Genomic DNA, 27,883 nt, shown 5'->3' with positions numbered 1-27,883 from the left:
TACTATCACTACCACCACCACAGTTACTAATGTTGAGGTAGGTAGCAGTGAGAAGGAGATGAATTCTCTGGTAAAGTTCTATAGGTCATATCAGAACAAAGCTAACTGACTTCTGTGGGCAAATAGTCTTTTTTTTTTTTTTAAGATTTTATTTACTTATTCATTTGAGAGAATGAAAGAGCATAAGCAGGAGGAACTGCAGAGGGAGAAGGAGAAGCAGGCTTCCCACTGAGCAGAGAGCCCCACATGGGGCTAGATCCCAGGACCCTGGGATCATGACCTGAGCTGAAAGCAGGTGCTTACCTGACTGAGCCACCCAGGCGCCCCTGGGCATATAGTCTTGATGTAGTTCTATAACATATTAACGAGACTATGAATATGAGTGACTAAATAAAAGAAGGCACACTTATTGACCTTCACCTAAGGACCAGGTAGTACTGGTGCTTTGTACTTTCACAAAGGTTATTGCACTTGATCCGTATAACCAGACGAAGATGAAGTTCATTATTGAGATGAATAAATTGAAGCTTGGGAGGCAAAGTACTCTTTTTGTCCTACCAGACCTACCTATGGGGAACATAAAGAAGAGCACAAAAAGATAAGCTCCTTTGGGCTAATCTAAAATATTCACAATAATAGCTAACATTAACACTGTTTCTACAAAAAAATATACAAGTTCCAATTTAACCAGTGAACTTTTAGAATACAATCAACCTACTTGTCTACTATTACCAGTTTTATTTTCTAAGTATTAACTGTGCATAGATTTTCACAACAAGATTTATATCATTCTAGAGTAGAATCTGTGTCTTTTCTTTAAAACTCCCAAAGCATCTAATTCACTATGTGGTAAATACCTAATTTGATATGATCAAGGATAATGATGAAGACTGCAATCACCATACTTGGTAGAACACATTCTGAATTTCAGTTATAGAAAACTCTGGGAATAATACAGAAAACCCCTTTTAAAAATGAAGTGAATGAGAAGACTGGGGTGGGGGTTGGATGAATTCAGCTATATCAAGACAAATTTTAGATGGTACAAGGGAATAGCATTAAATGGTAGTGAATCTCATAATGAGAAAACTGTTTTTAAAATTCTCCTACAATTCCAAGCAGAAAGTCTTGATTTAGCACTAATTTGTCTTTTTACCTCCATAACACTTGCTAATTATCTCTTCAATACAGAAAAAAATTCAGACACAGAGCCTTGGCTGACAATAGTATCTGGGGAGTATTTATGATTGTTTTACTTTTAATGCAATTTTAATAATTGCTATGTTCTATTAATAGCAACATTGGCTTTTTGCTTATGGTGGTGTTACAATGTTCCCTTTAGGAAGGGAGAATGGGGAGTGATTACTTCATGGGTACTGGGTGTTTTTATGGCATGATGAAAAAGTTTTGAAACTAGAGAGAGCTGGTGGTTGCACAACACTGAGAACACACTAAATACCACTAAATTACATATTTTAAAATGAAAAATAAAATAAAATGGTTAACTATATGTTATATGCATTTTATCTCAATTTAGAAAGTACTTATAATTTTAAAGTAAATCAATGTTTTAAAATTAAATAACAAGATGGTGTAGAGAGATGGGAAACGTTATGAGAGTAGTATGTAAACAAATGAAGTTTGAGAAACACACTTAACTGGTGAAACTGGACTAGATTAGTATGGATGGGATTTCTGGGGGTAAACTACAGGCATCTCAAAGGTAGAGCCCTGGACAAACTAATTTTGGTAGCTTTTCAAGATACCAGCAACCTAGTACAGTCTAACCACTAGTGATTTCTGGTGGCATACACCAGATATCTTGAAGGGTTTAGGCAAACATCCCAAGGCAGGGAAAGCATCTACTGCATCCATCTGCCTCCTGTTCTAAATCTCTGCAGCTCCCCTTCCTCTCTCTGACCATTCAAAGGGACTGCTGTGTTCATGATGCCCTCTGGTCACTCAATGCCCCAAACCATTTCTTCTTCATCATCAGTCAGAGCTTCTGTGTGTGCGTGTGTATGTGTGTGTGTATGTTTTAAGATTTTATTTATTTATTTGTCAGAGAGAAAGAGCACAAGCAGGGGGAGTGGCAGGCAGAAGGAGAAGTAGGCTCCCCGCTGAGCAAGGAGCCCAGTGCGGACTCGATCCCAGGACCCTGGGATCATGACCTGAGCTGAAGGCAGACGCTTAACCGACTGAGCCACCTAGGAGTTCCATAGAGCTTCTGTTTTTTAAATGCAGGTTTTAACTATGTTTTGAAAGGATCGATATCCAGAAGGTCACTGTAAAGATCAAATTATATTTGGGACATGCTTCAGAAGTATTTTGTAAACTCTGAATTCTAACTCATTAGTGGTTCATAAAATCAATTTAATAGATTATAATCAGTAAAATGAAATCAAATGAAATGAAAAAATTGGGAGTGCATTGTACATTGCAAGATCAGGAACTGGTTTGGTAAACTTCTATTTCAACTGCACGGTGTGTGTATGTATGTGTGGGTGTGTGTCAGTCTGTGCAAAGACACGTGTATAGTCAGTCACAGTGAAAATATAATTTACTGTGAGTAAAAAAAAAAATAGTTTTACAAAACAAGTCAGTCCTTTCTCTCTGTGTTATATGATCAGACTGAGAGAGCATAAGAACTGTTTTTCAGAATAAAACAGGGTTATTATAGGATATACACAGCAATTGGTAACTTCACCACCTATCCCATGAGTATCAGCGTTATCCACCCAAAGTAAAACTTTTACAGCAAAAAGTAAAATTTCTTATCAGACAGCTGTGAGAATAATTCTTTATATAATTAACTACAAATAAATTGGGGCAATAACTTTAAAAATACTTCTGAATTAAGATTGGATCCTTACATTACTTTGTAGAAGAGAGCTGAAAGACACAAAAACTCTGATAAGGAACAAAACTGGTAAATATTTTAAATATTCCGAAGTGTTGAGGTTTACCAGAATCTTGAAATGCTCTATAATTTGGGTATCATATGTAAAAATAAGTTTCTGAGTTTTATGAAATGCGGTAAATTATTATGGCTTGTATAATTAGAGGAAGGAAATTAAAAAACAAACAAACACAGAACAGGGAGGTTCACTGTAACACCAAGAGTTTTAGAGCTCAAATCATCACTAGTAGCATCCCTTCTCCAGTTGCAATGAATCAAAGAGTAGGTTAAAAGAGAATGCACACAGCCCAGAGAACCCTTTCACATTTTTGGCTCAGACATTACTTTCTGTATATAAAAGCCCTACTAGTGGCTCTATTGAGCGAACATTTAACATTTACTATGTTGTTTATAATGATTAAAACAGTAATGTTTGGCCTCTTCAGCTTACAAAGTAAATCACAGCTGTCCTGAAGCTGAGAAACACAGCTCAGGAAATATCTCTCCTAGAAAGAGGAATCCCTTATATAGGCTTTCTAGAGAGTACAGTCATCCTGTAGAGATCCACCATTTTAAATGACATAACAGCCCTATCTAGACAACTGCAAAGGACTCTACTCATGCTAAAGAAGATGCAAAAACTTTTTTTTTTTTTAAGATTTAGGGATTATTGGAGAGTGCTCAGTCAAGTATTTGACTCTTGATTTCAGCTCAGTTCATGATCTCAGGGTCCTGAGATTGAGCCCCGTGTAGGGCTCCACACTGGGCATGGGGCCTGCTTTGTATTCTCTCCCTTCCTCTTCTTCTGCTCCCCCCACCCCCACTCATGCTCGTTCTCTCTCTCTAAAAAAAAAAAAAAAAGAGGGGCGCCTGGGTGGCTCAGTTGGTTAAGCGTCTGCCTTCGGCTCAGGTCATGATCTCCAGGTCCTGGGATCAAGCCCTGCGTCGGGCTCCCTGCTCAGCGGGGAGTCTGCTTCTACCTCTCCCCCTGCTTGTGCTCTCTCTCTCTCGAATGAATAAAAAACATCTTTAAAAAAAATAAAATTTAAATAAAATTTAAAAATAAATTAAAATTAAAAAAAGAAAGAAAGAAAGAAAGAAAGAATTAGGGAGCACTTACTCCACACTGCCAACTGATACAAGATAATCATAAAAGTAAAACAAACTATTCAAAATTAGCTAAAATAACACAAAACCAAAACAGATTTTCATGTAATCCAAATTCTCAACCCCAAACAGCCTACTTACCATTAAAAAATCAGAAAGCATGAAAAGGAATGATCCCAAAGATACAGATGTAGTGAAAAGAAGGGGCACATGCACCCCAATGTTCATAGCAGCAATGTTCACAATAGCCAAACTGTGGAAGGAACTAAGATGCCCTTCAACAGACGAACGGATAAAGATGTGGTACATATATACAATGGAATATTACTCAGCCATCAGAAAGGATAAATATCCACCATTTGCATTAACATGGATGATCAAATGTGTTCTATGGAATCAATTTCTCAAATTAGATTCTCTATTATTATACCAGTTGTTAAATAACAAAAATTCAACCAAGCAAACTTTAAAGATCTAATTGGCTTTATTAATCAATGCATGAAATGGGCAGCATCCCTTCCAGCAAGTAGAAGGGAGCTCCAGAGGGCTATAGAAAAAAAGAAAGGGTTTTTAAAGATAGAGAGGGAGTAGAAGAAAGGAAATTATTAGCAAAGAATCCACTATTTCAGGCAAGGTTGCCCTCCTAAGGGTAATAGGAAGAGTCTATCAGTAATCTTCCTAGTGCTGGCCAGAAAATTCTCTTGTTGACAAGTTTAAGGTTACATACCTGGGGGGGTTAAAACTAGAGATGGGTTAGGTATTAAGTGTTGGTTTACTGACTTGGGGCCTTAACCTAAGTGATACTATTTTAGGCCTGTGTTTTCTTTTTCACATATTACACAACTCTTTAAAAAGGCATAATTCAAAATACTGTGAAAAAATTACCTTTACATTAAATTTTACCCATCTGTCAATCTAGCTTCAAAAAAAAATCTTCAAAATCCAAACATTACCTCTACCACTACCACCCTGGCCCAGGAAATTACCTGAACATCTGCAACAGCTAGCCCCCAGTCACCTTACTTCTACCTTTCTCCCCTTACAGTTATTCTCCATGCAAAATGGCATGAGGGATTGCCAGAGGGGAGGTGCGGGGCAGGGGGCGGGGAGGGGGGGGGGGAGAATGAGTGAAATGGATGGAGGAGATTAAGAGGTACAAACTTCCAGTTATAAAATAAACAACTGTCAAGAGATGAAAAGTACAGCATAGGGAATACAGTCAATAACATTGTTTGGCAACAGATGGTAACTACACTTATCATGGTGAGTGTTTAGTAATGTATAGAACTGTTGAATCATTATGTTGTACACCTAAACTAATATAACCCTGTATGTTAATTATACTTCAATTAAAAAAAAAAAAGTGGCCAGAGTGATTCTTTTAAGAATACAACTTGGATTGCATCATTCTTCTAGAATCCGCCTAACGGCTTCCCGTTACCCTAGAGGAGTATTCAGACTCCTTGACGAAGCCTCGCACCCCAACCTCCTCCCACTCCTCATTCACTGCCCCCCTAGGAAGGAAGGCAGTACATTAATCTGACCTGTGATTGTGGTAAAAACTAACTGACAGTGCTTGGCTTAGTGATTTCCTTTTCCTTCTCGGGGGCAAGATGACCTTAAGGAGTAATTCTCCTCCACTTTTCCATGCCCAAAGTCTTCCTGCGGCAAGCCTAGCCAGGTTCATTGCTGGCTGGGACTTGGGTGGGCAATTCTGTCCAATTCTGGGAGTTAGCTAGCAGGCACTTCTGGCTGCTATCTTCCTCCACCGTCTGTAGCAGAGGGGGATTCTGGGCCTTCATCTATCACGCTTTGGTGATTAGTCTTATTTCTTACTTTATTTAGAACTCATGTTGGGAAGAGGGGTGCTAAATTATTAGGGCTACTAAAAAACCCAATTCACTGAAACAAACACATATGCAGGGCTCACACACCTTACATGTGAGTACAGAAAAGAATCCAGAAATGCTAATCTCTGGGTGGAGTAGTTATAGGTAACTTATGTTTTTCATATGCTTTTCTATTTTGGGTATTTTTACAAATAACTATAGATTACTTTTATAATCAGAAAAAAAACAGCTCAAATTAACTTTCCTTGGGAACCATTACATAGAGCAAAGATTGGCACCAGGTTTTTAGAGGAAATCATGAGCTATGTGTTGGATACATGTCTAATGAAACTGAAAACAGAGTTACAAAAGAACTGTCTCTAATCATGATTACAGGCCATGCAGATAAAAATGTCTTACTTCTTTACAGATATTTCATAGTTACTTTCACTTTAATATTTTGACTAAATTCAAGTCACCAAATAGTGACAAAAACTATATCATTCTCTTGAATCTGTATAGCCCCTGTGGTCTATTTATTCAGTATAATGAAAATGTATGATTATACTAACTGCTTACTTACAATATTTATACATTTGACTCCATTCCTTAACAGGAGCTCTTATTCACATATTCTTTTAAAGATTTTATTTATTTATTTGAAAGAGAGAGAGCACTCAGGAGCGCATGAGTGGGGGTGGGGAAGGTGGAGGCAGAGGGACAAGCAGACTCCCTGCCAAGCAGGGAGCCCGAGATCTCCATCCCAGGACCCCAAGATTATGACCTGAGCCCAAGTCAGACATTTAACCAACAGAGACACCCGGGCACCCCTCTTATTCACATATTTTAAACTGGAGGTTTCTGCTGCCCAATTTCTATTTTTTTCTGTCCTAATGATCAATACACATCCACAAGTATTCATAAAGTTTCTACTCCTACCACATTTAGGAGAATATTCTAATTCTTCTAGTTTTACTTATAAGGTAAAATGTTTTAAGAATATTTATAATCTTTATAAGAAAAATATTTATCTTAATTCATTTTTAATTTTTCTTCTGGCTTCCCTGGGCAACTTTGATCAGTATATGATCATCTAAACCTAAGAATTTTTCACACATTATTTTCATCAGTTATATTTTCTTTCTGTATGTTAATACTGCATCAAGACAGTGCATAAGTTTTGCCTTTTTCAGGATACTGTGCAAAATTAGAATATGAAAGCAAGGACTTTGGAATAAAATTTAAATATTGAGGGTATAGGTAAATTAAACCCTTGAAATTTAATTCAGCAACTACTTATTAAATCCCTACCACATATGTTTTCCATACCAGTGGATCCAAAGTTAAAGAAGAAAGAAAAAAACCCTTGTCTCCAAAGAGCATATAACAGTGACTTGTAAACTTTTTTGTCCTTAGCCAATTTTTTTTTTTTAAGATTTTATTTATTTGACAGAGAGAGAGAAAGAGTACAAGCAGAGGGGAGCAGCAGAGGGAGAAGCAGGTTCTCCACTGAGCAGGTAGCCTGATGCAGGGCTCGATCTCAGGACCCTGGAATCATGAACTGAGCCGAAGGCAAACACTTAACTAACTGAGCCACCCAGGTGTCCCTGTCCTTAGCCAATTTAGACAGGGCAGAAGATTACCTGCTTCATCTCTTCCTTTATTCCATGGCAAGGGAATTCAGGGTTTAAAGTTCTACTGCAGGTGCAGTTTTGAAAAGATTATAATGCATTTTAATAAGTCACTTTTTAAACAGCTTTATCAAAATATAACTTAATACCATAAAATTTACCCATTTTCAGTGTATGATTCAATGATTTTTAGTAAATTTGCAGAGTTGTGCAACCATCACCAAAATCTAGTTTTAAAATATTTCCACCAGGAAGGATCACTCATTCATGAACCCTACAGTCCGGCAGCACAGTGATTAAGAGTGCAGGTTCTAGTGCAGACTGCACGGCTGCATGATTTTACTAGCCTCGAGCGAGCTGCTAAACCTTCCTCTGCTGGGTTTCAGTTTTCTCATTTAAAATATGTGGCTAATGGTAGTACCTCATAGTATGGTTCTGAGGGTCACATGAATTAACATATATATAAAGTACTTGGAACAGTGGTTGGCACAAAGTGTTCAGTAATTATTAGCTATTATTTATATCATATACTTTAAAAATCTATTTATTAGAAAAAAATGACTGAAAATACTTCTGACACAAATAAGCATCACTCCATACTAAAGGCTAAAACAAATAACCTATAACAACACATTTATTTGATAATAAAAAAGCTTAATTAACAGTAATCAAAAATTTAAAAACAAGAATAATGGTAACTGAAAACAAAACCACCTTAAGATAAAACCTATGATGATCTATCTGATAGCATCCATTCATTGACTCGACAAATATTTACAGGGAGCACATACTATATGTCATGCTCTTTTTAGGGATGGAAAAATAGCAAATAAGACAAAAAGTACCTGAGCTTATGAAGCTTAGGTTAGGAGGAATGAGCAGACAAATGAAAAATAAAACAAAATAATTACACAGTGGTAAATGTTATAAAGACAATAACATATTTTAGGCAATGGAACAGAGATAAAGAAAGGTTCAGGGAAAACAAGGGCACTATTCTAGCCAGAAATCTAGCCTTGCTCTAGAACTAGCCTTCTTTCCCCATATTCTCTACTATTACACTGCTTTGTGGTTCTTTGAGATGACATTTTGCCAGAGGTCAGAATGAGAAGTGAGCTGCCACAGCCAAGGCAATAAACTATGACAAAGGCCTACAAGCACCAAGGGTAACAAGTACAAAGTCTCCAAGGCAGACAAGGCCTAGTAGTATTTGAGGAATGGAAAGAGGCCAGCTAATCTGGAGTTTAATGAGCATAAAGAAGAATGGCGGGTGAGATAGGGCACCTGGATGGTTCAGTCGGTTGAGCTTCTGATGACACTTGATTTCGGTTCAGGTCATGATCTCAGGGTACTGAGATCGAGCCTCATGTCAGGCTCCCCACTCAGCAGGGAGTCTGCTTTTCTCCCTCTCCCTCTGCCCCTCCCCATGTTTGCACAGGCACACACACACAGACTCTCTCTCTCTCTCAAATAAATAAAATCAATCAATCAATCAATCTTACAAAAAAAGAAGAAGAAGAATGGCAGGTGAGGTTGAAGAGATAGGCTGACACTAAATTCCTATACCATCTCACTATTTGAATCACCCCTTCCCTATCCAACTACTTGAGCTAATGTTAGGTCACTAACTGGACATTTCTGGGGAAAATTCACCATCACCATAGGCCAAACTGAGGCAAAGCATTCTTCACTTATTAAAATGATGAGATTTTAAAATGGAAGATTATTTCTTAAAAAACATTTGACAGGGTTTACACTCCTGGATAAATCATCTTCTGGTCCACTGTTCAAGAGCAGCACACAGGGAATAGCACCTGATTTGGCTTTCAAGGAATGAAATCGCCACCAGCAGTTGGGGGCTTGCAGGAGAAGCACACAGGGCAGAGTGGTCAGTTTTGAGAAAGGTAGCAAGGCAGGACAGGATGATCAGGAGGGAACAAAGTATAATTAAGTCTGATTTTTAAAAAAAAAAGTTTTTCTATTTATGGAGAAAGTCGTGGGAGATATTCAAAGGCTGCTTAAAGATAAACTGAAAGGCTGTAGGTGTCAGTCAGAGGAAATGTGAACTATATTCAGTATGTGGTAAGCACTGAAGCAGTGTGTGTTGCATTTAACAGGATTTAAACTGGAACTGGGTATATCAGAGTGGAGGACAGAGAAGGGTGAGGATACCCAGAAACCCAGGCTGGAGATGATGCAAGTCTCAAGGAGAATGAAGGCAAAGGAGGTGAAACTGAGGGGGCAGATGTGAGGGCCACTAAAACACAGAATTTGTAAGACTGACACTGGTTATAGAAAAGGGAAATTAGCAGGAGAAGAGGTTGTTTCAAAGAGTGGATACTGTCAATAAGGAGAAGAAAGACTGAAAAAAAGAGGAGAAAGGAGAAAAAGCTGAATTTGGTGCTTGGAAGTCTTATATTTTATTCTTCAAAACACTCAAAAAGATTACACAATATCTTATGATGTATCCCCAAAATATCAATTTTCCAGCTTCTCCAGGGCGTTTGAAAGCAAACTGGGGTCGGGTCACTGTTTTTGTTCACTGTGATATATGCTGAGCACCTAGAATAGTACTTGGACCAGAGAACATGCTCAATAACTGTGGAATCAATGATGTGATCTCTCCGCCTCCCTTCTATCTATCAGCCCCTCTTGCTCCTTCCTTTTGCCCCTATTGACCCAAGAGCCCACACTGAGCAACTATCTTACCAACATCCTTAATTATATGGCCCATTATCCTTCAGTTACATGTTTCCTATTTTTCTCTCTCTCTCAGATTTCTCAGGATCTTCTCTATAACCCTGAAAGTTCATGATGCAGAGCTTAATAGGACTCTTTTTCATTCACTGTACTGAGTATTTGATGAGCCCTTCCTATCTGGAAAATTCTGTTTTTTCAGTTCTGACCTTTTTTTGAGGGGGGGGTGGGGAGCAGGAGTAACTATTTCTTATCTAATTCCATCCTCCCTCCTCTACATTTCCTTTTTCTAGAATTTTCAAATCAAAATTGACCCTTTTAAAAGCCTATCATTCTCAATATTTTATTCTGCTTTCTAGGAGATTTCTTTGACTCTATCTTTCAACATTCCTATGGATGTCCCCCCTAGTATCATCTATTTACTTTCCAAGAGCTCTTGCTTGAACTCTAAATGTTCAAAAAATTTATGTAGTATTCTGCTTTAGTTTCTTGGCTGTCATATTTTCTCTTTTTTCTCTGGAATATTATAGGATTTTTTTCTTAAAATTTTCTTGTTTTCTACATTGTCTCTCTCTCCCTTCTGAGTTACTCTGTTTCCTTTAATCTCTGTATTTCATATTAGAGGATTTCCTCAAATGTCTGATAACCCTTGTCTGTCCATTAATATATAAGAGTAAAGCACTAAAAAGCTGATTAGAAACTCTATGTCAGGGGTGAAAATCTTGTAAAGGGCTAGACAGTAACTATTTTAGGCTTTGGGGCCTTATAGTCTGTTACAACTCTGCTGCTGTAAGGCAAAAACAACCACAGACAATATGAAAATGAATGAGCAAGGCTGCTCTGATAAACCTTTACGACGATGAAACCTGAATTCACATAATTTTCATGTCATGAAATATGTCATATTTTCATTTTTTAAATGTTGTGTCATTGAAGCAGGCAGAACAATGCCCCCCAAAGATTTTGACATCCTAATTCCTTAAATTTGTGAATATGTTATTTTACATGCAAAAGGGGAATTAAGGTTTCAGACTGAATTGATATTGCTAAACTTATCTTAAAATAGGGAGGTGATCCCAGATTACTGAGTCAATCCAATGTAATCACAAGGGTCTTTAAAAGTGAAAGAGGGAAACAGAAGAGAAGGTCACCATGTTGTGATGTGAAATGGCTCCACTCACTGTTGCTGGCCTGGAAGATGGAGGAAAGGGGCCATGAGCCAAGGAACGTGGGTGACTCTTACTAGCTGGAAAAGGCAAGAAGACAGATGTTCCCCTGAAGCCTCCAGAAAGGAATACAGCCCTTAACTACCTTAATTTTGGTCGAGGAAGACCTCTAACCTACTAAAGTGTAAGATAATAAATTTGTGCTGTTTTAAGTCACTAAGTTTGCGGTCGTTTGTTACAGTAGCCATGAGACAACAATACAACCATTTGAAAATGTAAAAACCCTTCTCAGCTTGCAGGCCATAGGAAACCAGATGTTGGGCTATATTTGGCACATGGGCCATAGTTTGCTGACCCCTGGTATAGGCTCTTGAACCAACTGCCTGGGATGAAATCTCAATTCTGCCACTTACTAACTGTAATCTCTGGTAGGCAACTCAACCTCTTTGTGTCTTATTTCCTCATTTGCAAAGTGATGACAGTAACAGTACTTGCATCACAGGAATGTGATAAGGATTAAATGAAATCATGTAAAGTGTTTAAAATACCACCTACCCCACAGGAAGCACTCAGTAATTACTATTATAGTAACAATGGTGGTGAGGGGGGACACAGCTCTACATGAAGATGTTCCCCTTATCTCAGCTTTACCTGGAATATAGTCTCTAACACCCAGAAGTAATACTTTAGTGTTCTGTCGGGGTGAGGGAAGAAGAGGGAAGAACGGTGATATGGTTGCACACGATAGAGAAGGGAACGGCAGGATAAGTCCATTTGTCGTTTACTGGCTGCTCCCGCCGCTGCTGAGGTTTCTACTTTCTCTCGTTGGCTAAGTCAGTTACCATTCATGCATCTGGTTTCCAGCTTCCAAAAGTGTCATGAGTTCTCTTTTCTGCTGTCATCTCCCCTCTAATGCTCTTCATCCATGTTTTTAAAAATGCTTTTTCTGGGGGCGCCTGAGTGGCTCAGTCGGTTAAGCGGCTGCCTTCAGCTCGGGTCATGATCCCAGGGTCCTGGGATCAAGCCCCGCATCGGGCTCCTTGCTCGGCGGAGAGCCTGCTTCTCCCTCTCCCCCTGTCTGTCGCTCTGCCTACTTGTGCTCTCTATCTCTGTTAAATAAATAAATAAAAATCTTTAAAAAAAAAAAAAAAAAAAAAATGCTTTTTCTGTCATTTTAGTGGGGTCAGGAGGAAGCAGAGCTGAATGTGTTTAATTTTCCCTGTTTAACTGCAAGTCTTAAAATGCAATTGCTCTATTATTACTGACTTCAAAAAACAAGGACAATAATCACTTATATTTAAAGGAAAATCTTCTGGGGCGCCTGGGTGGCTCAGTCGTTAAGCGTCTGCCTTCAGCTCAGGTCATGATCCCAGGGTCCTGGGATCAAGCCCCACATCAGGCTCCCTGCTCCACGGGAAGCCTGCTTCTCCCTCTCCCACTCCCCCTGCTTGTGTTCCCTCTCTGGCTTTCTCTCTGTCAAATAAATAAAATCTTTTAAAAAAAAGAAAGAAACAAAGAAAGAAAATCTTGTAACCTAACTTTTTCAAAAGCCAGTATTTTCTCATTTAAAAAATGTTGTTTCCAACAGTATACGACATTTTCTAAAAGCATTATAAGTAAAACTTTAAAGCTTTCATTAAAATAATTGACAAATTAGAACTTAACTTCAAGGCCTGCAAGTAATTTTGCACAGTTCTGATGATTATTTGTGTTGTGAGTCAATGACATACCTCTGTGAAAAGTAAACTTCGAAAAATATGCGTGTTTAAAACACTACAGAACAATCTGTATGTCACATGTTTTCTCCTGAGTGTTTATTTAAAAAGGTAATTTTAGTTCATACATCTACTCAGGCACACTAACCAGTGGGTACATAACATTCTCATTAATTGATGGTGACTGTATTTTCACACATTGAATGATGGCTATAACAGGGATCTACATTCTCATCTTTCTAAGCCACACCTTTAGTCACCAAGAAATCTGTGAAACATATGACACTTTCACAATCTGAGTTCAATAGCATCCTGAGATCTAACTTTACCATTCTACAAAAACTGTAAGCTGACTAGGGGCTAAAGAGAAAAAGGAGGAAGAAGACCAATAGCTATTGAGAACCTGTTATGTGCAAGTCCCATTCTGGGTACTTTTAATATATTACCTAACATATTCCTCAAAATAATCTGAAAAGATGGGGATCATGCCCTCATTTCCTGAATAAGGAAAACGACATATAGAATGCTCAAGAAACCCAGGACTGATAGACAGAAAGCCCTGAGTAATGTATAACGTGATTTATGTCTCAGGTGTCATTTACAAACTGTGCCACAGAAGTATGCAATCGGTATTTAGCTGTCCATATTTTTTAGACTCCCAATATTAGGCCTAATGAAGAGAAAAAATCTATATTTGAATTTTTAACAATGCTCTTTATATATTTTTTTCAGAGAAACAGCATGTTTTCTCAAAGGAAGATACCAGAAAATTTTTTCTAAACAATTTGCTTTATAAATTGTTTAATAATACCATTTTCCCCTCTATAATGTACTTTGCTCCCCCATATAGTCAATATCTTGCCGTTTTAACTTGAACTCATATTGGCTAAACACTTTGAATCACTGTTAAATGACCGACCTTCATGTAAAGAAGGGAGAAGACACCTGGAGGAGGGCATGAACCCGGACTTCCTTGCAAGCACAGTGTTGGCCACTGGAAGTCATGTTTAACTCATGAAAGCCTTTTAATGACATCACTATGAGAAAGATAAAGGACACTCAAAGAGTACAGGGAAATCAAATCTCAAAAAGCTCTCCATGCATTATTCCCAAGGTTGATAGCTAAAGCGGTATGTCACAAAAATTAAAACACAAGACTAAAAGCAACTGTTTTGGGCTGAAATAGTTTCAAAGGGAAATTTTTTAATGAAATTTGACTTATTCACATTTGTAGATGATAATAAATGATAAATAACTGTGTAATGAAATGTTTTCCAAAGCAAAGTTATGGGACATTAAAACTGCACAACAAATGACAACTTTGCCACAAAACAAGATTGGAAATAAGGACAAAATACTATATGCTAAAAATATTTCAAAGTATTATTCTTTTAAAAATCTCCAAAATCTGCAATATCAACAGGTTAACACTCTATTTAAGGGAAGTCTGGAATGTTCTAATTGTATAAATGAGAAAGATGAGGTAAATATTAAGAACCCTCCTTCATAAAATTCATCCTTCTCACTAATACTCTCTGTTAGTATATGTACTTAGAGATAATTCTGATACTCCATGAGAGTAAATAGTGTTTTTTTCCTTAGTGGCTATGAGAGCTTCATAAGAATGTCCAAAAAGCAGGGGAAGGAAAAAAAAACTATCCATAAAAAAATTACTACAGAATGTAGCTAACCAATAGTATGAGAATTTGGCCTGAACTTGGTTTACATGACGTGTGAAAGAAGAAGGATCAAAGCTGTATTATGGAAATTTAATAGAAAATACCACGAAAAGCAGATCTTTAAATCTCAAAAATACTCCATAAAATACAGGCACAGCAGATAGTGACCAATAGTGAGGAATGATTTCTGTGAGACTTTAAGCAACTTAAAGGTACCCAGGGACTCAAGTGCCACCCCTCCCACAAAACATTCTTTCTATTCTGCTTTATTTTCCTTGTGGCACTGCCATTATCTGAAATTAGCTTGATGGTGATTTTAAAAGAAAAGATTCAAAACATTTTGAGCAATAACAATCTCAAAAGAGCCTTTCAATGTGACTACTTTGACACAGAATAGCCCTTGTTAGGTTGGTTAGTAAAATAACAGCATTATTACTCTGTAATCCCAACTGATCCCATTGGTTATCTAAATTCCATACCTCTCAGAGGTCTTAACTCTGAGTACCTACCTTGACCCTCTAAGCCTTCCCTAACTGTTCCATATTCTGGGCACTATACAAGGTAGCATCTGATTATAAATTATCTTACAGATTATTCTCTTTTTTACAAACTACTTAATGGGTTTAAAATTCTTTTGTCTCATTCTTAGTGAGGTGGTAGGTGTTCCAAAATATCAGGTGAAATGTTCCTAGCTAGCTAGCTAGCTAGCTAGAGATACAGAGATATGGAGAAAAGTACAGAAGAATACATACCAGGTAATTTACAAAGCACTATGGGGTAGAGAGAGAATAATGAGAGCAAAGAAGTTTCAATAAAAATAAATTTTTTGAAAAGTGTATCTTTCATGTCTGTAAAATTATGATCCCATTTAAATAAAGAAATTAGAGCTCTACCTATTCACTTACAAGTAAAAAAAGCAAACTGCAAATTCTCTCTCTATATAAAAACAAAACCTTTTAATATATGTTTATACACACAAATAAAGGGAAAGGTGAAAAAGGACATAAATCAACCTAAGCTTAACATGGGTTATCTGACAGTGACTGGAGACATTTAAAGATCTGTAGTGCACTGGATCTAAGCTACTACTGGTGACTTTATTTCCCATAGTCTCTCTCCTTTACACCTGTTCTCTTACACACTGGGGGCTTCATTTGCCCAGAAACTTATCTCCCAACGTCATTACTAGTTCTTGCCTGAACCCTTCTCTGATCCATACCAACCATTCTCTAGGATGGCTGATAGTATGGGCACTGATCAGCCACTGAGCTGGAGAAATGTCTCTGCAATATCTCTTAGGCTTGAAGTTTTCCTGATAGGGGGTTGTTGTATGTGGTCATTTTCCTAAAAGGCACAGCCCCAGAATCTGGGCAGGGAATGCAGGCAAAAGGAGAAGTAAGAGGCAGTCAGGTGGAGAGCAGGTCAAGCTGCTGCTGACAGTACGCTACTGCCAAATAAAACAACTTCAAATATTATTCCTTCCCATCACCTGTGTCTATGGAAGGCAAAAATAAATAAATAAATATGAGACAGATTCCCGCCAAAATCTTAGTTTATAAATAGTGATTGCAATACAAGTAAATACAGCATGTTCTTTTAGTAAAGGGTCTAGCATATTGTAGATTCTTAATAGATATTAAAGAACAGCAACACTGCTTTGAAAAAAAAAAAAATATGTCCAAAGAATTTGCTATGTGTTTTTATACAAACAGAAGTCATTAGATATTCAGGGGCACCTAGGTGGCTCAGTTGTTAAGCATCTGTCTTTGGCTCAGGTCATGATCCCAGTGTCCTGGGATCGAGCCCCGCATTGGGCTCCCTGCTCAGCAGGAAGCCTGCTTCTCCCTCTCCCACTCCCCCTGCTTGCGTTTCCTCTCTCGCTGTCTCTCTCTGTCAAATAAATAAATAAAATCTTAAAAAAAAAAAAAAAAATTCATGAGACCATATAACATTGGAATATTTTAAAAGTCAGAAATTAGACTTGAGAGCCATGAAAATAGTTTTTAAAAATCTACCTATGTTAATACAGATTGTATATTTATACATCATTAAGGATATACCAAAAATGGGGGTGCCTGGGTGGCTCAGTCATTAAGCGTCTGCCTTCGGCTCAGGTCATGATCCCAGGTCCTGGGATCGAGCCCCGTGTCGGGCTCCCTGCTCGGTGGGGAGCCTGCTTCTCCCTCTCCCACTCCCCCTGCTGTGTTCCCTCTCTCGCTGTGTCTCTCTCTGTCAAATAAATAAATAAAATCTAAAAAAAAAAAGGATATACCAAAAATTACCTCAGTCTATTTCTCCCCTATCCCTTCTCTATCTCTATTTCATTGTGGTTTCATATAAATAGAAGGGTTTTTTTATGTTGCTATTTTTAAATGTCTTCCCAGAAATAAACTGACAACCTTATTTTGTTACCTTTCCAGAATACATTCATTCATTCATTCAACAAATCATTATTGAAGATCTGCAGTACAACAGGTATTGTTCTTTGCTCTGTGAATAGAGCAGGGAACAAAACAGACAATAATCCTTTCCCTGTGGAGCCAATATCCTACTGGAGGTAAATAGCCAATAAATCAGTATGTAAAATATATAGTAGAGTATGTCAGATGCTGATCAGCATGACGGAAGAAAATAAGAAGGATAGAGAATGCCACTGGTGGGGAGAAGGCTGCAATTTTAAATGTAGGGTGAAGTCAGGGAGACCTTGCTGAGAAGAGAAAATGTGAGCAAAGGACTAAAAGATGTGAGGGGGGAAAGCCATATGAACATGTAGGAGAAGCATGTTGCAGGCCGAGAGGACTTCTGCATACATCGAACCCGAGTCAGGGTGCATGCTGTTACCTCTCCAGTGTCACCTCCCACCATTTTGCACCTCCCTCACTTACTCCAACCACACACTAGCTTTCTTGCCACTGCTCAGCTATATGCTGGTGAATGGGGGCTGAGGGACCAAGGAGGCAATGCAGACCTGTAGAAGCTCCTCTGAAAAGCTCTTCTCTCAAATTGACAGGCCATCATCACATGACTGAAAGGGACGTTGGGCAAACAAACACTCCTCTTGAGCAGCACTTTCCAACAGAACTCACTGCAATGACGGGAATGTTCTTTATCTGTGCTGTTCAGTAAGGAGCACAGAACTAGACACATGTGGCTATTTGGTACTTGAAAAGTGCCATGTGACTAAGGAACTGAAATTTTCATCGTAAATTTTAACAGTCAAATGTGGCTAGTGGCTACCACACTGGCCAACATAATTCTAGAGTAGAGGCAGGTCTTAAGAACACAGGAATTTATCACTAATAGACACCTTACTTCTAAAAAAGAAATATTTCATTTAATTTGCTAAATTCTCTAATGAGAATTCTATGCTTAAGTAGGGCACTTATGATAGTTTTACTTAATTGTCACAAAACACACACATGTGTTAATTACTACTTACCATGTAATTCTCTGGCTCCTGCATGGAAAAACTACTGCTATTAGGCTTTTTTATCTCAGCTTTAGTGTATCCCTGCAGATAATTTATTATTGCTGAAGTAGTAATTAAGAAATTTTGTAAAATTCTGTTCTTAAATCAAGCTGTATTTCCTGCAAGCTTTTTCTTCTCAATCTGATTTGTCTTTAGCTGACTATATTTACATGCAAATGTAAAAATATGAATAAATATAACAAACAGGATGTGGTATAATAAGCTATAACTTCATGTACTATTAAACTCTAACAAAATAGAACCAAAGACTATAATTAGGCAAAAGAGCTTAAAAGATTTTTTGGGGGGGAGGGGTAAATTGATATTTAAATAGCTTTATTTTTTACAAAAATGGAAATAGAAGATAGTCATTATTTTAGGAAATATGCAAAGCCAATCTTTAAAAACTATACTCAACTTTATAAGAATATATGGGTTCTAAGAAAAAGGCGCACATATATGCACTATACGAAACACGCCACTATTAAAGCTACACAAGGAAACTTCATGACTTAGAGTTTTTATGTTTAATCCAACAGCACCCAGAGACGATGAAAGCCAGTTACTAAAAAATTTATTGCTTGGTTAAAACTCAGTTTACAATTCAAAGGATTTTTAAAATCTCTGTGCGGTTATGAAGCTTTATGGGGTTTACAATGGAAATGAAAACAGAAATAAAAAGATCTGACAAACAGAAAATGCCAAAGATATTTCCAGCATTATCAACATGGATTCTTTTTTCCCTATCATTATTTTTTACCTTATTCCAAGACAAATGATTTTAACCCATCTGCCTAAAAAGACAACTATGTCTCCTAGGGTCCCTTTCAAAATGTAAATGTCTGATGGGCAATTTTATTTGAAAGAATATTATTTTTATAATTTTTAAAAAGAACTAGAATATAAACTCCAAATGGCAGGACTTTTTTATAATCTGCAGTATTCCCAGTGCCTACAATAGTGCCTGCCATCTAGTAGAGGTACTTAATAAATTCTAACAAATTACTAAATTAATCATTTATCAGAATCTTTTATTAAAATAAAGATAACCAAATAGTATTATAACATCAGTGTAGATTTTCATTTTAACATTGGTAATATAGAATCATTCCACTTATCAAAAAGTCTTGTTATACCATCTCTACATAGAACAAAACCCTTTCTAAAGCTTATTGGTAATTCTCAGAATTAGCCAAAGACTTTCATATTCATTATTTTGCATAATTATTTACATAGAATTCTGTGATTCCTTCCAATTCAAAAATTTATTTATTCTAATAATGACCTAAAACTGTAAAATAAAATCTGAAACCTACTCAAATGGAACATCATGGAATGTTAAAACAAAATATTATTTAAATTACTACAAAAATAACTGGAAAACAACTAATGGACCATCCTAGACATTTCATGGTTTTCTTAAATCTTTTAAAGGATATTTTCTAGTACTCTGCTTAGTCTTGTTTTACACTACTATCAAATCCTTTGCTTTCAAAATCAAGTACACTGAGACACCAAATAATAAAACTGCCTATGCTTTTTAAATTTTATACCAAAAGATCTACTTTATTTAAAAAAAAAAATCTAATACACATTGGAAAATACTGAGCTGGAATGTTGCTGAAATGCTGTTTACTGCAAATGTCCCAATGTTTTATCAACTAACACTGAAGTTTAAATTAGGGCTAAACTCAGGAAACTGACCTTCATAATATTTTAACATGATGTTTGTCTTTATAAGGTGGTTTTCTTCTAAGAAAAGCAGACTTAAATGTCTTAGACTTACAGTCAAATTTCGGTCCCAGATCTGTATGCTTCCATTCTGGCAGGCAGCTGCTATGAGGTTTCCATCTCTACTATATGTGCACGTGGTGGGAATTACTTTTTTGCCCTGCATTGTCCGTGGTTTAAACACACTTCTTTGCTTCCTTGGATTTTCAACTTCCCACGTCCTCACGGTCCTAAAAACAATAAAGAAATTTTCATTTACAAAAAAGAGAGGAGTTTAAAATTCAGAAGAGCTCATAAAAACTGCTTCACCTCTTAAGCATATAAATCTAAAAATTATTTTAAAATAAAATGTGTACTGTAAAACATTCTCCATTTATAAATGAAGTTACTCACTGCAATAAAGTGAACCATATGAATCACGTTGTCTTCAAATCAAACAGCAAGTAGCAAATTCTACTTCAAATCTATCAGTTTTAAGTTCTGACCCTCTGCAACAGTGGCCTCTAAACAATTCTGACTATACACTCTGATCAGTAAAACTGTTGAATATAAACCTCCTATACACACACATTAATTTCTAAATTACTTACATGTGTTAATGTACTGTTATATAATACACACCAGAAAACACACTGAAAAAAATAAGTCACTACAGAATGATGTCCCACTCTATGGCCAAGGCAAAGATCTCATGCCTCTAGGGGAGAAGCAGAAACAAAATTGTCTGCTCCTGAGTTTTCAACAAGTAACAAGAAACAGCAGTCTAGGGCTGGGGGATACACAGAGTACCCTCCTGCTCACAGTCCCAGGCAAAGGAGCACTGCCACTAAGGAAAGCTAAAACAAGATCCTTAGGACCTGGGGTGGGGGGTGGGGTGGGGGACCAGAAAACCAAAGATGAGTTCAACAAATTAAATTCTTGGCAGAAACTAACCAAGCCAAAGCACTATGGAACGACATCTCTAAAGTTCTCAAAGAAAAAAAAAATGTCAATCTAATATTCTATAGGCAGCAAAAATATATTTCAAAAATACAGTAAAGAATTTTTCAGATGAATGAAAGCTGAGATAATTCATTTCCTTCAGACATGTACTAAAAGCAATGTTAAAGAAAGTTCTTCAAGAAGAACAAATACGATACAAATGGAAATCTGAATATACACAAAGAAATGAAGAGTGCCACAAATGGTAAAAATGAAGATAAATTTAAAAGACATTTTAAAAAATGTTTAAATCTCTTTAAAAGATAAATGGCTGAAGTAAAACAATGTATTGTTAAGATTTATAGCATATGTTCAAGTAAAATGTATGTCAACAATAGCACAAAGGTTGGGAGGAAGACATGGAAGTATAGTTTTATACCATACTTAAAATGGTATAGTATTATTTGAAGAGAGATTTTGATACATTAAAGATATATATTACAAACCCTAGAGCAATTGCTAACATATTTTTATAATAAATATGTAATAACAGAGATAAAATGGAAATGAAATAAAAACAGGAAGGGATAATAAAGAAGAACTAAGGGATAAACATAAAACAAACAGCAACATGGTGGGTTTAAATCCAATCTCATAAAAAATTACATTAATTAGAAATGACCTAAAAACTTTTAATTAAAAGGCAAAGATTGTCTGACAGGATTAGGTAAAAGCAAGACCCAGCAGATTCTGTCTTTTAAAAAGACACAAAAAATGGGGGCATCTGGGTGGCTCAGTCAGTTAAGCATCCAACTCTCAGTTTCCACTCAGGTCATGATATCAGGGTCCTGGGATCAAGCCCATGACAGGCTCTGTGCTCAGTGCGGAGTTTGCTTGGCCCTCTCCCTCCTCCTCTACTCCTCTCCCCAGCTCACATACATGCATGCTTTCTCTCTCTCTCTCTAAAATAAATAAATTTACCATACATTACATCATTAGTTTTTGATGTAGTGTTCCATGATTCATTGTTTGGGTATAATGTATGGTGATTAACATAACATAATAAAAGAAAAAACAACAACAACAAAACAAAACAAAACAAAAAATAAATAAATAAATTTAGAAAATAAAAATAAAATAAATAAAATCTTTTTTAAAAAATATACACAAACGTTTAAATATAAAGACTTAGATAGGTTAACAGTAAAAAGATGAGGGGGGAAATGTGCCAGGTGACCATAATCAAAAGAAAGCTGGAGTAACCAACCATATTAATGTCCAACAAAGTGGACTTCAGAACAAGGAATAAAACTAGAGACAAAGAGCAAACTTTCATAATGCTAAAGAGTCAACTGATCAAGAAGACATAACAATCCTAAATGCATATGCTAGTAATAACAGAGCTTCAAAATATGAAAGCAAACTTAAGAGAAATAAAATTAAATATAGCAAATCTATATTTATATTTGTATACTTCAACATTCCTCTCTCAGTGACTGATAGAACAAGTAGACCCATCCCTACCCCCCAAAAAAATCAGTAAGGATACAGAAGACCTCAAAAACAATACCAAACAAGTTGAGCTAATTGACATTTATGTAACACTTCACCCAACCACAACTGAGTGTGCATTCTTTTCAGGTGCGCACTGAACATACTCTGGGTCATAAAGCAAATATAAACAAACTAAAAATGACCAATTTAGTGAGGTCACAGGATACAAAGTCAATAATGAATTTTATTTCCATAGACTAGCAACAATTAAATGTTGAAATTATGAAAATAATACCATTAATAATGATATGAATAAACATGGAATCTCAAAAGATGTATAGTATCTGTACACTGAAAACCATAAAATATTTCTGAGAGAAATGAAAAAAGATCTGCATATATGAGAAGATACACTGTATTATGCTGAGCAAAATAAGTCAATCAGAGAAAGACATGTATCATATGACCTCACTGATATGAGGAATTCTTAATCTCACGAAACAAACTGAGGGTTGCTGGAGTGGTAGGGGGTGGGATGGGGTGGCTGGGTGATAGACATTGGGGAGGGTATGTGCTATGGTGAGCACTGTGAATTGTGTAAGACTGTTGAATCACAGACCTGTACCTCTGAAACAAATAATACATTATATGTTAAAAAAAAAAAAAAAGAAGAAGAAGAAGAAGATAGCAGGAAGGGAAAAATGAAGGGGGGTAATTGGAGGGGGAGACAAACCATGAGAGACTATGGACTCTGAGAAACAAACAGGGTTCTAGAGGGGAGGGGGTTGGGAGGATGGGTTAGCCTGGTGATGGGTATTAAAGAGGGCACGTACTGCATGGAGCACTGGGTGTTATACGCAAACAATGAATCATGGAACACTACATCAAAAACTAATGATGTAATGTATGGTGATTAACATAACATAATAAAAAAAATAATAAATAAATAAATAAGATACACTGTATTCATGGGTTGGAAGAGTCAGTACTATTAAGATTTCAATTCTCTCCTAATTAATCTTTTGATTCAACACAATTTCAATAAAAGATCCAGCAGAGTTTTTTGAGATAGAAATTGGGTAAGGTAATTCTAAAACTTATATGTAAATGCAAACAACTTGGACTGCCTATACAATTTTGAAAAAGAACAAAACTAGGGAATTCACTCTACCCAAGTTCCCATATTAGCTTCTAAATCCCACATTATAACACCAATCACATAAGTTGTAATTACACATATTAACATCTACTCCTTCTACAAAAAGAGCTACTTGAGAGCAAGGGCTCTCTCTCTCTCTTATCTTTGTGGGCCTTATCTTTGTATGCACCATCTCTTAAACATAACAGGAACACAACACCTACTTGGTCTTCAACAAATGTTTGTCGAAGAATAAAAAAAAATTCACTGCCTATCTAAGCATTTTAGAAATCAACTTAATTGAGGTATAACCAACATACAATAAATACAATTGATTTTTAAATGTATAGACTTCAGATAGCCAGCATTTTCTGTCAAGTATTTATGATTTATTCCAAATGAGGATTTGGGGATTTTTTTAAATAACTTCTGCCTATTTCCCCCTAAACTTTGGGAACTTACGCAATTGCTTAACATTACCAAACCCTAGTTTTCAGAGCTGTCAAACCCATGCCTGACATAAGACTGCACCGACTGCATTTTAGGAACTACTGGCTAGCAAAATGTAAGTTCAAGTAAGAGTTTAGAAACAGTACATACAGAAACAACAGAAAGGCACCTTGGAATTCCAGGATTTAAAGCAACCCAATACGGAGCCAGGAGACTCAGAGTTATAAGATACTCTGACAGATAGATGCCATTAACAGTGTGACAGATACTGGTAGCAGCATAATCCAAGATCCATTCTCCTTTCTTCTCAGTTAAAGTCTGTATTTCCTAGCCTCTCTTGTAGCTAGATGTGATGAAATGTGGAAATAAAGCTTTGACCAATGCAGTATAAATGGAAGGCTATCATAGGACTTTGGGAAGTTCTCAAAAAGAAGGTTGCAGACCCTTCTTCAACCCTTCCTGTTTACTCCATCCTCTGCCAGCAATCTTGATGTGATGCTGGGCTCAAGTAGCATCTTATCAGACCAACAAACTAGAAGGTACCCTGATCCTTGATGACACTACAGCCATAAACCAACTCTGGAGTACCTATGTCTAGACTCCTCTTACTGAAAGATAGATAGATGACAGATAGATAAATCGAAAGAAAGAGGTGGTTGGGAGAGAAAGAGAGGGAGGGAGAAAGGAGGAAGGGAGAAAGGAGGAAGGGAGAGAGGAAGGAAGGAAAGAAGGAAGGGAGGGAGGGAGGGAGGAAGGGAGGAAGGAAGGAGGGGAGGAAGGGAGAGAAGAAAAAATTTATTGGGGTATAACATACAATGAAATTCATCTGTTTAAATGTACAGTTGTGAGTTTTAAGAAAGGCACAGTTATATCATTCCATAAAGTTTTATTTGTGTTGCCTCTTTGTAGACCAATCCTTCCCTTCCCAGCTTTAACCCTTGGCAACTACTGACCTATTTTGTACCCCTAGAGTTATGACTTTTCCACTATTATATAATGGGAATAATACTGCATATAGCTTCTGAGTCTGGTTTCTTTAAGTCAGCATAATGTATCTGAGTTTTATATATATCTCATTAGTCCATTCCTTTTTGCTAATGAGTAACATTCCACATATGGATATACTACATTTTGTTTACCCATTTACCAAATAAAGGTTATTGGGCTGTTTCCAGTTTGAGGTGATTATGAATAAATCCACTATAAATATTCATGTGTAGTTTTTTTATTGTTTCTTTGTTTTTGTAAAAATAAGTTTTCATATCTCTTGGCTAAATACCTAGAAAGGGGATTACTGATCATATGGGAAATAAATGTTCAACTGTGTAAGAAACTGCTAAACTTTTCCAAAGAGGCTATTTCATTTTGCATTCCCACCAGCAGCATATGAGAGTTCTAACTACCCCCACAAAAATATGATCAGTTGGTTTTTTTTTTTTAAGTCATTCTAATAGGTAGGTTTTGGTATTTTGATTTTAATTTACATTTCCTATATGATTAATAATGTTGGGGATCTTTCCATGTATCTTTGCCATCCATTTCTCTTTTTTGGTGATGTGTCTCTTCAAATTTTTTGCCCATTTCAAATTTTTGTTGTTTATTTCCTTATTATTGTATTTTGAGAGTTCTTTATATATTCTATATACAAGTTCTTTATCAGATATGTGGGATTTTTTTGATGAAAGATACTATAATTTATTCATTATTATGTACCAGTTGCTTTGCTAAATTCTTTATATACATATTTTTTGTTTTTTTATTATGTTGTTAGCCACTGTATAGTACATAATTAGTTCAGATACGTGTTTAGCAAATATTTTCCAAGTCTGTAACTTGCCTTTTTAAATAGTCTTTCAAATAGCAGATGTTTTAGATTTTGATAAAGTCCTTTTATCAAATTTTGTAATACCATATTGAAGAAATCTTTGCCTACCCAAGGTCATAGAAATTCTGTTTTCTTCTAGAAATTTTACTTATTTTTTAAAAAGATTTTATTTATTTATTAGAGAGAGATAGAGCACAAGCAGGGGGAGCAGCAGGCAGAGGGAGAGGGAAAAGCAGGCTGAGCAGAGAGCCCAACGTGGGGCTCGATCCCAGAACCCTGGGATCATGACCTGAGTGGAAACCAAGAGTTGGATGCTTAACCGAATGAGCCACCCAGGCGCCCCTTCTTCTAGAAATTTTATACTTTAAAGTTTTACAACTAAGTAGTTTTACAACTGAGTCCATGATCTATTTAAATTAGTTTTTATATCTGGTACAAAGCTGACGTTCATTTGGATAGATAGATAGATAGATAGATAGATAGATAGATAGATAGATAGATAAAGATAGATATCGACAGATAGATATCCCAATTGTTCCAGCACCATTTATATCTGAGAATTATAAAACCTTACTCCTACTGAATGTATTCTGTATAGCTTACTTGTCTCTTATCTCTATTCACTATGCTTCCCATAGTTGAGAAATACCTCGTGTGTCTTTTCTTCCTGCCCTTGGCTCAACAACAGTGGAGATAAACTATGATGATTTCTCTTTTTTTATAACTGAACATCTCCAAAAGTCAGATACTACTTTAAAATTTGATATAAAAGGTCCCACACCAGTATAAAATATCATTATCTGGCTCGTTTAAAGTTCTTCATCACTAAAAACTGGGATAACAATACAAACAATAAGGGGATTAAATGAGATTAGGGATGTAAACCTGTCTGGGACAGTACTTGGAACACAGTAGGCACTCAATAAATACTAGTTCCTTTCTGCTCTTTCTCTTAGACTATAAATAAAATATTAAAGCTAAAAAAAACCAACAATTAAGTATGGTCCATTTGTTTCAGTGGTATATTAACAGGTTGAGCTAGTTATCAAAAATAACAGAAAGGGAAAACAAGCAACTAACCTAGCATATAGATGTGTGAAACATAATTTACATAGCATCTGATAGTGACTAATTACACTATGGTTTTATGGCTCTGATTCTCTGAATCTATGCCTAAAAAAAAAAAAAAAATGGATGCTAAAGTGCTAGGCCATTAGGTATCTGTCTAAACATTTTATGCTGAAGAACACATATTTTGAAACTTGGAGTGAGATCTGGTCTTGTAAAATTAAAACTGTGCTTCATAAAAAAGATTTAAAAATAGAAGAAGGATCTGCCTGGGCCTTTCTAGACACACAATGAAAACACCAGAAGACAAGAAAAAGACACAGGTGGGGTCATTACATTGCCCCAGGCACAAATGCTTTCTGTCTTAAAATTTTGAGTTCTTTCCAGATACAAGTTCTAAACTTTCTGGCATCAGCTACATAAATGCATCACAGCATTTGGCAGAAATCAAGGGAAGCATTAATTTTGCATGGAAATCACTTAAGAGATCTTGGTTTCTCGAAAGACTACACAAGCAACTTGAGTGATGTAAAAGCCTGAAACTTGCCGGCTCTCTTGGCAAAGTCAACAAGAATGACCTTCTTTTCAAAAATGGCCAAATATGAAAGTATAGAAATTCCAGAAATAGGAAAACTGTTCTAGCTTCTATATAAACCCGTAATAATCTTTACAAACACATGTAATTCACACATACACACAGCAATTGCAATAAGAATACAACTGCATTCACAAGAAACATACTTGGTGCTAATGCTTTATACTTACCATTATTAAAGTTAGGCCTTATGAAATCTAGAGTTAGACTAAGGGATAAATGCTACAATAAATAACCACTTACACCCTTACATTTATGGCCAATTGATTTTCAACAAAGATGCCAAAACAATTCAGGGAAAAAGAACTGTTTTGAAAAAGTCATTTCAAAAAATGCTGCTGAGGCAACTGTATATCCTTATGCAAAAAGGTGAATATGGACCTTTACTTCACATCGTACAAAAATTAACTCAAAATAGATCATAGACATAAATTTGAAACTCTTAAGACATGACATTAGACTACAAAAT

The 27,883-nt window shown here is 36.4% G+C and overlaps 1 protein-coding gene across 1 annotated transcript in view; it reads right to left on the bottom strand.

Moving 5' to 3' along the window:
- WDR70 (WD repeat domain 70) overlaps window positions 1-27,883 on the bottom strand; it is a 353,255-nt gene that overhangs the window by 146,349 nt on the left and 179,023 nt on the right. Inside the window, exon 10 of the mRNA XM_032415162.1 lies at window positions 19,979-20,153. Within this exon, the coding sequence (XP_032271053.1) occupies window positions 19,979-20,153 (175 nt within the window). The remainder of the gene's footprint in view (window positions 1-19,978; window positions 20,154-27,883) is intronic.

This window comes from Phoca vitulina, unplaced genomic scaffold, assembly GCF_004348235.1.
Source record: "Phoca vitulina isolate PV1807 unplaced genomic scaffold, GSC_HSeal_1.0 scaffold17, whole genome shotgun sequence".
Lineage (NCBI taxonomy): Eukaryota > Metazoa > Chordata > Mammalia > Carnivora > Phocidae > Phoca > Phoca vitulina.
Note: the sequence above shows the minus strand (reverse complement) of the source record. Positions and strands in the feature narration are given on the sequence as shown.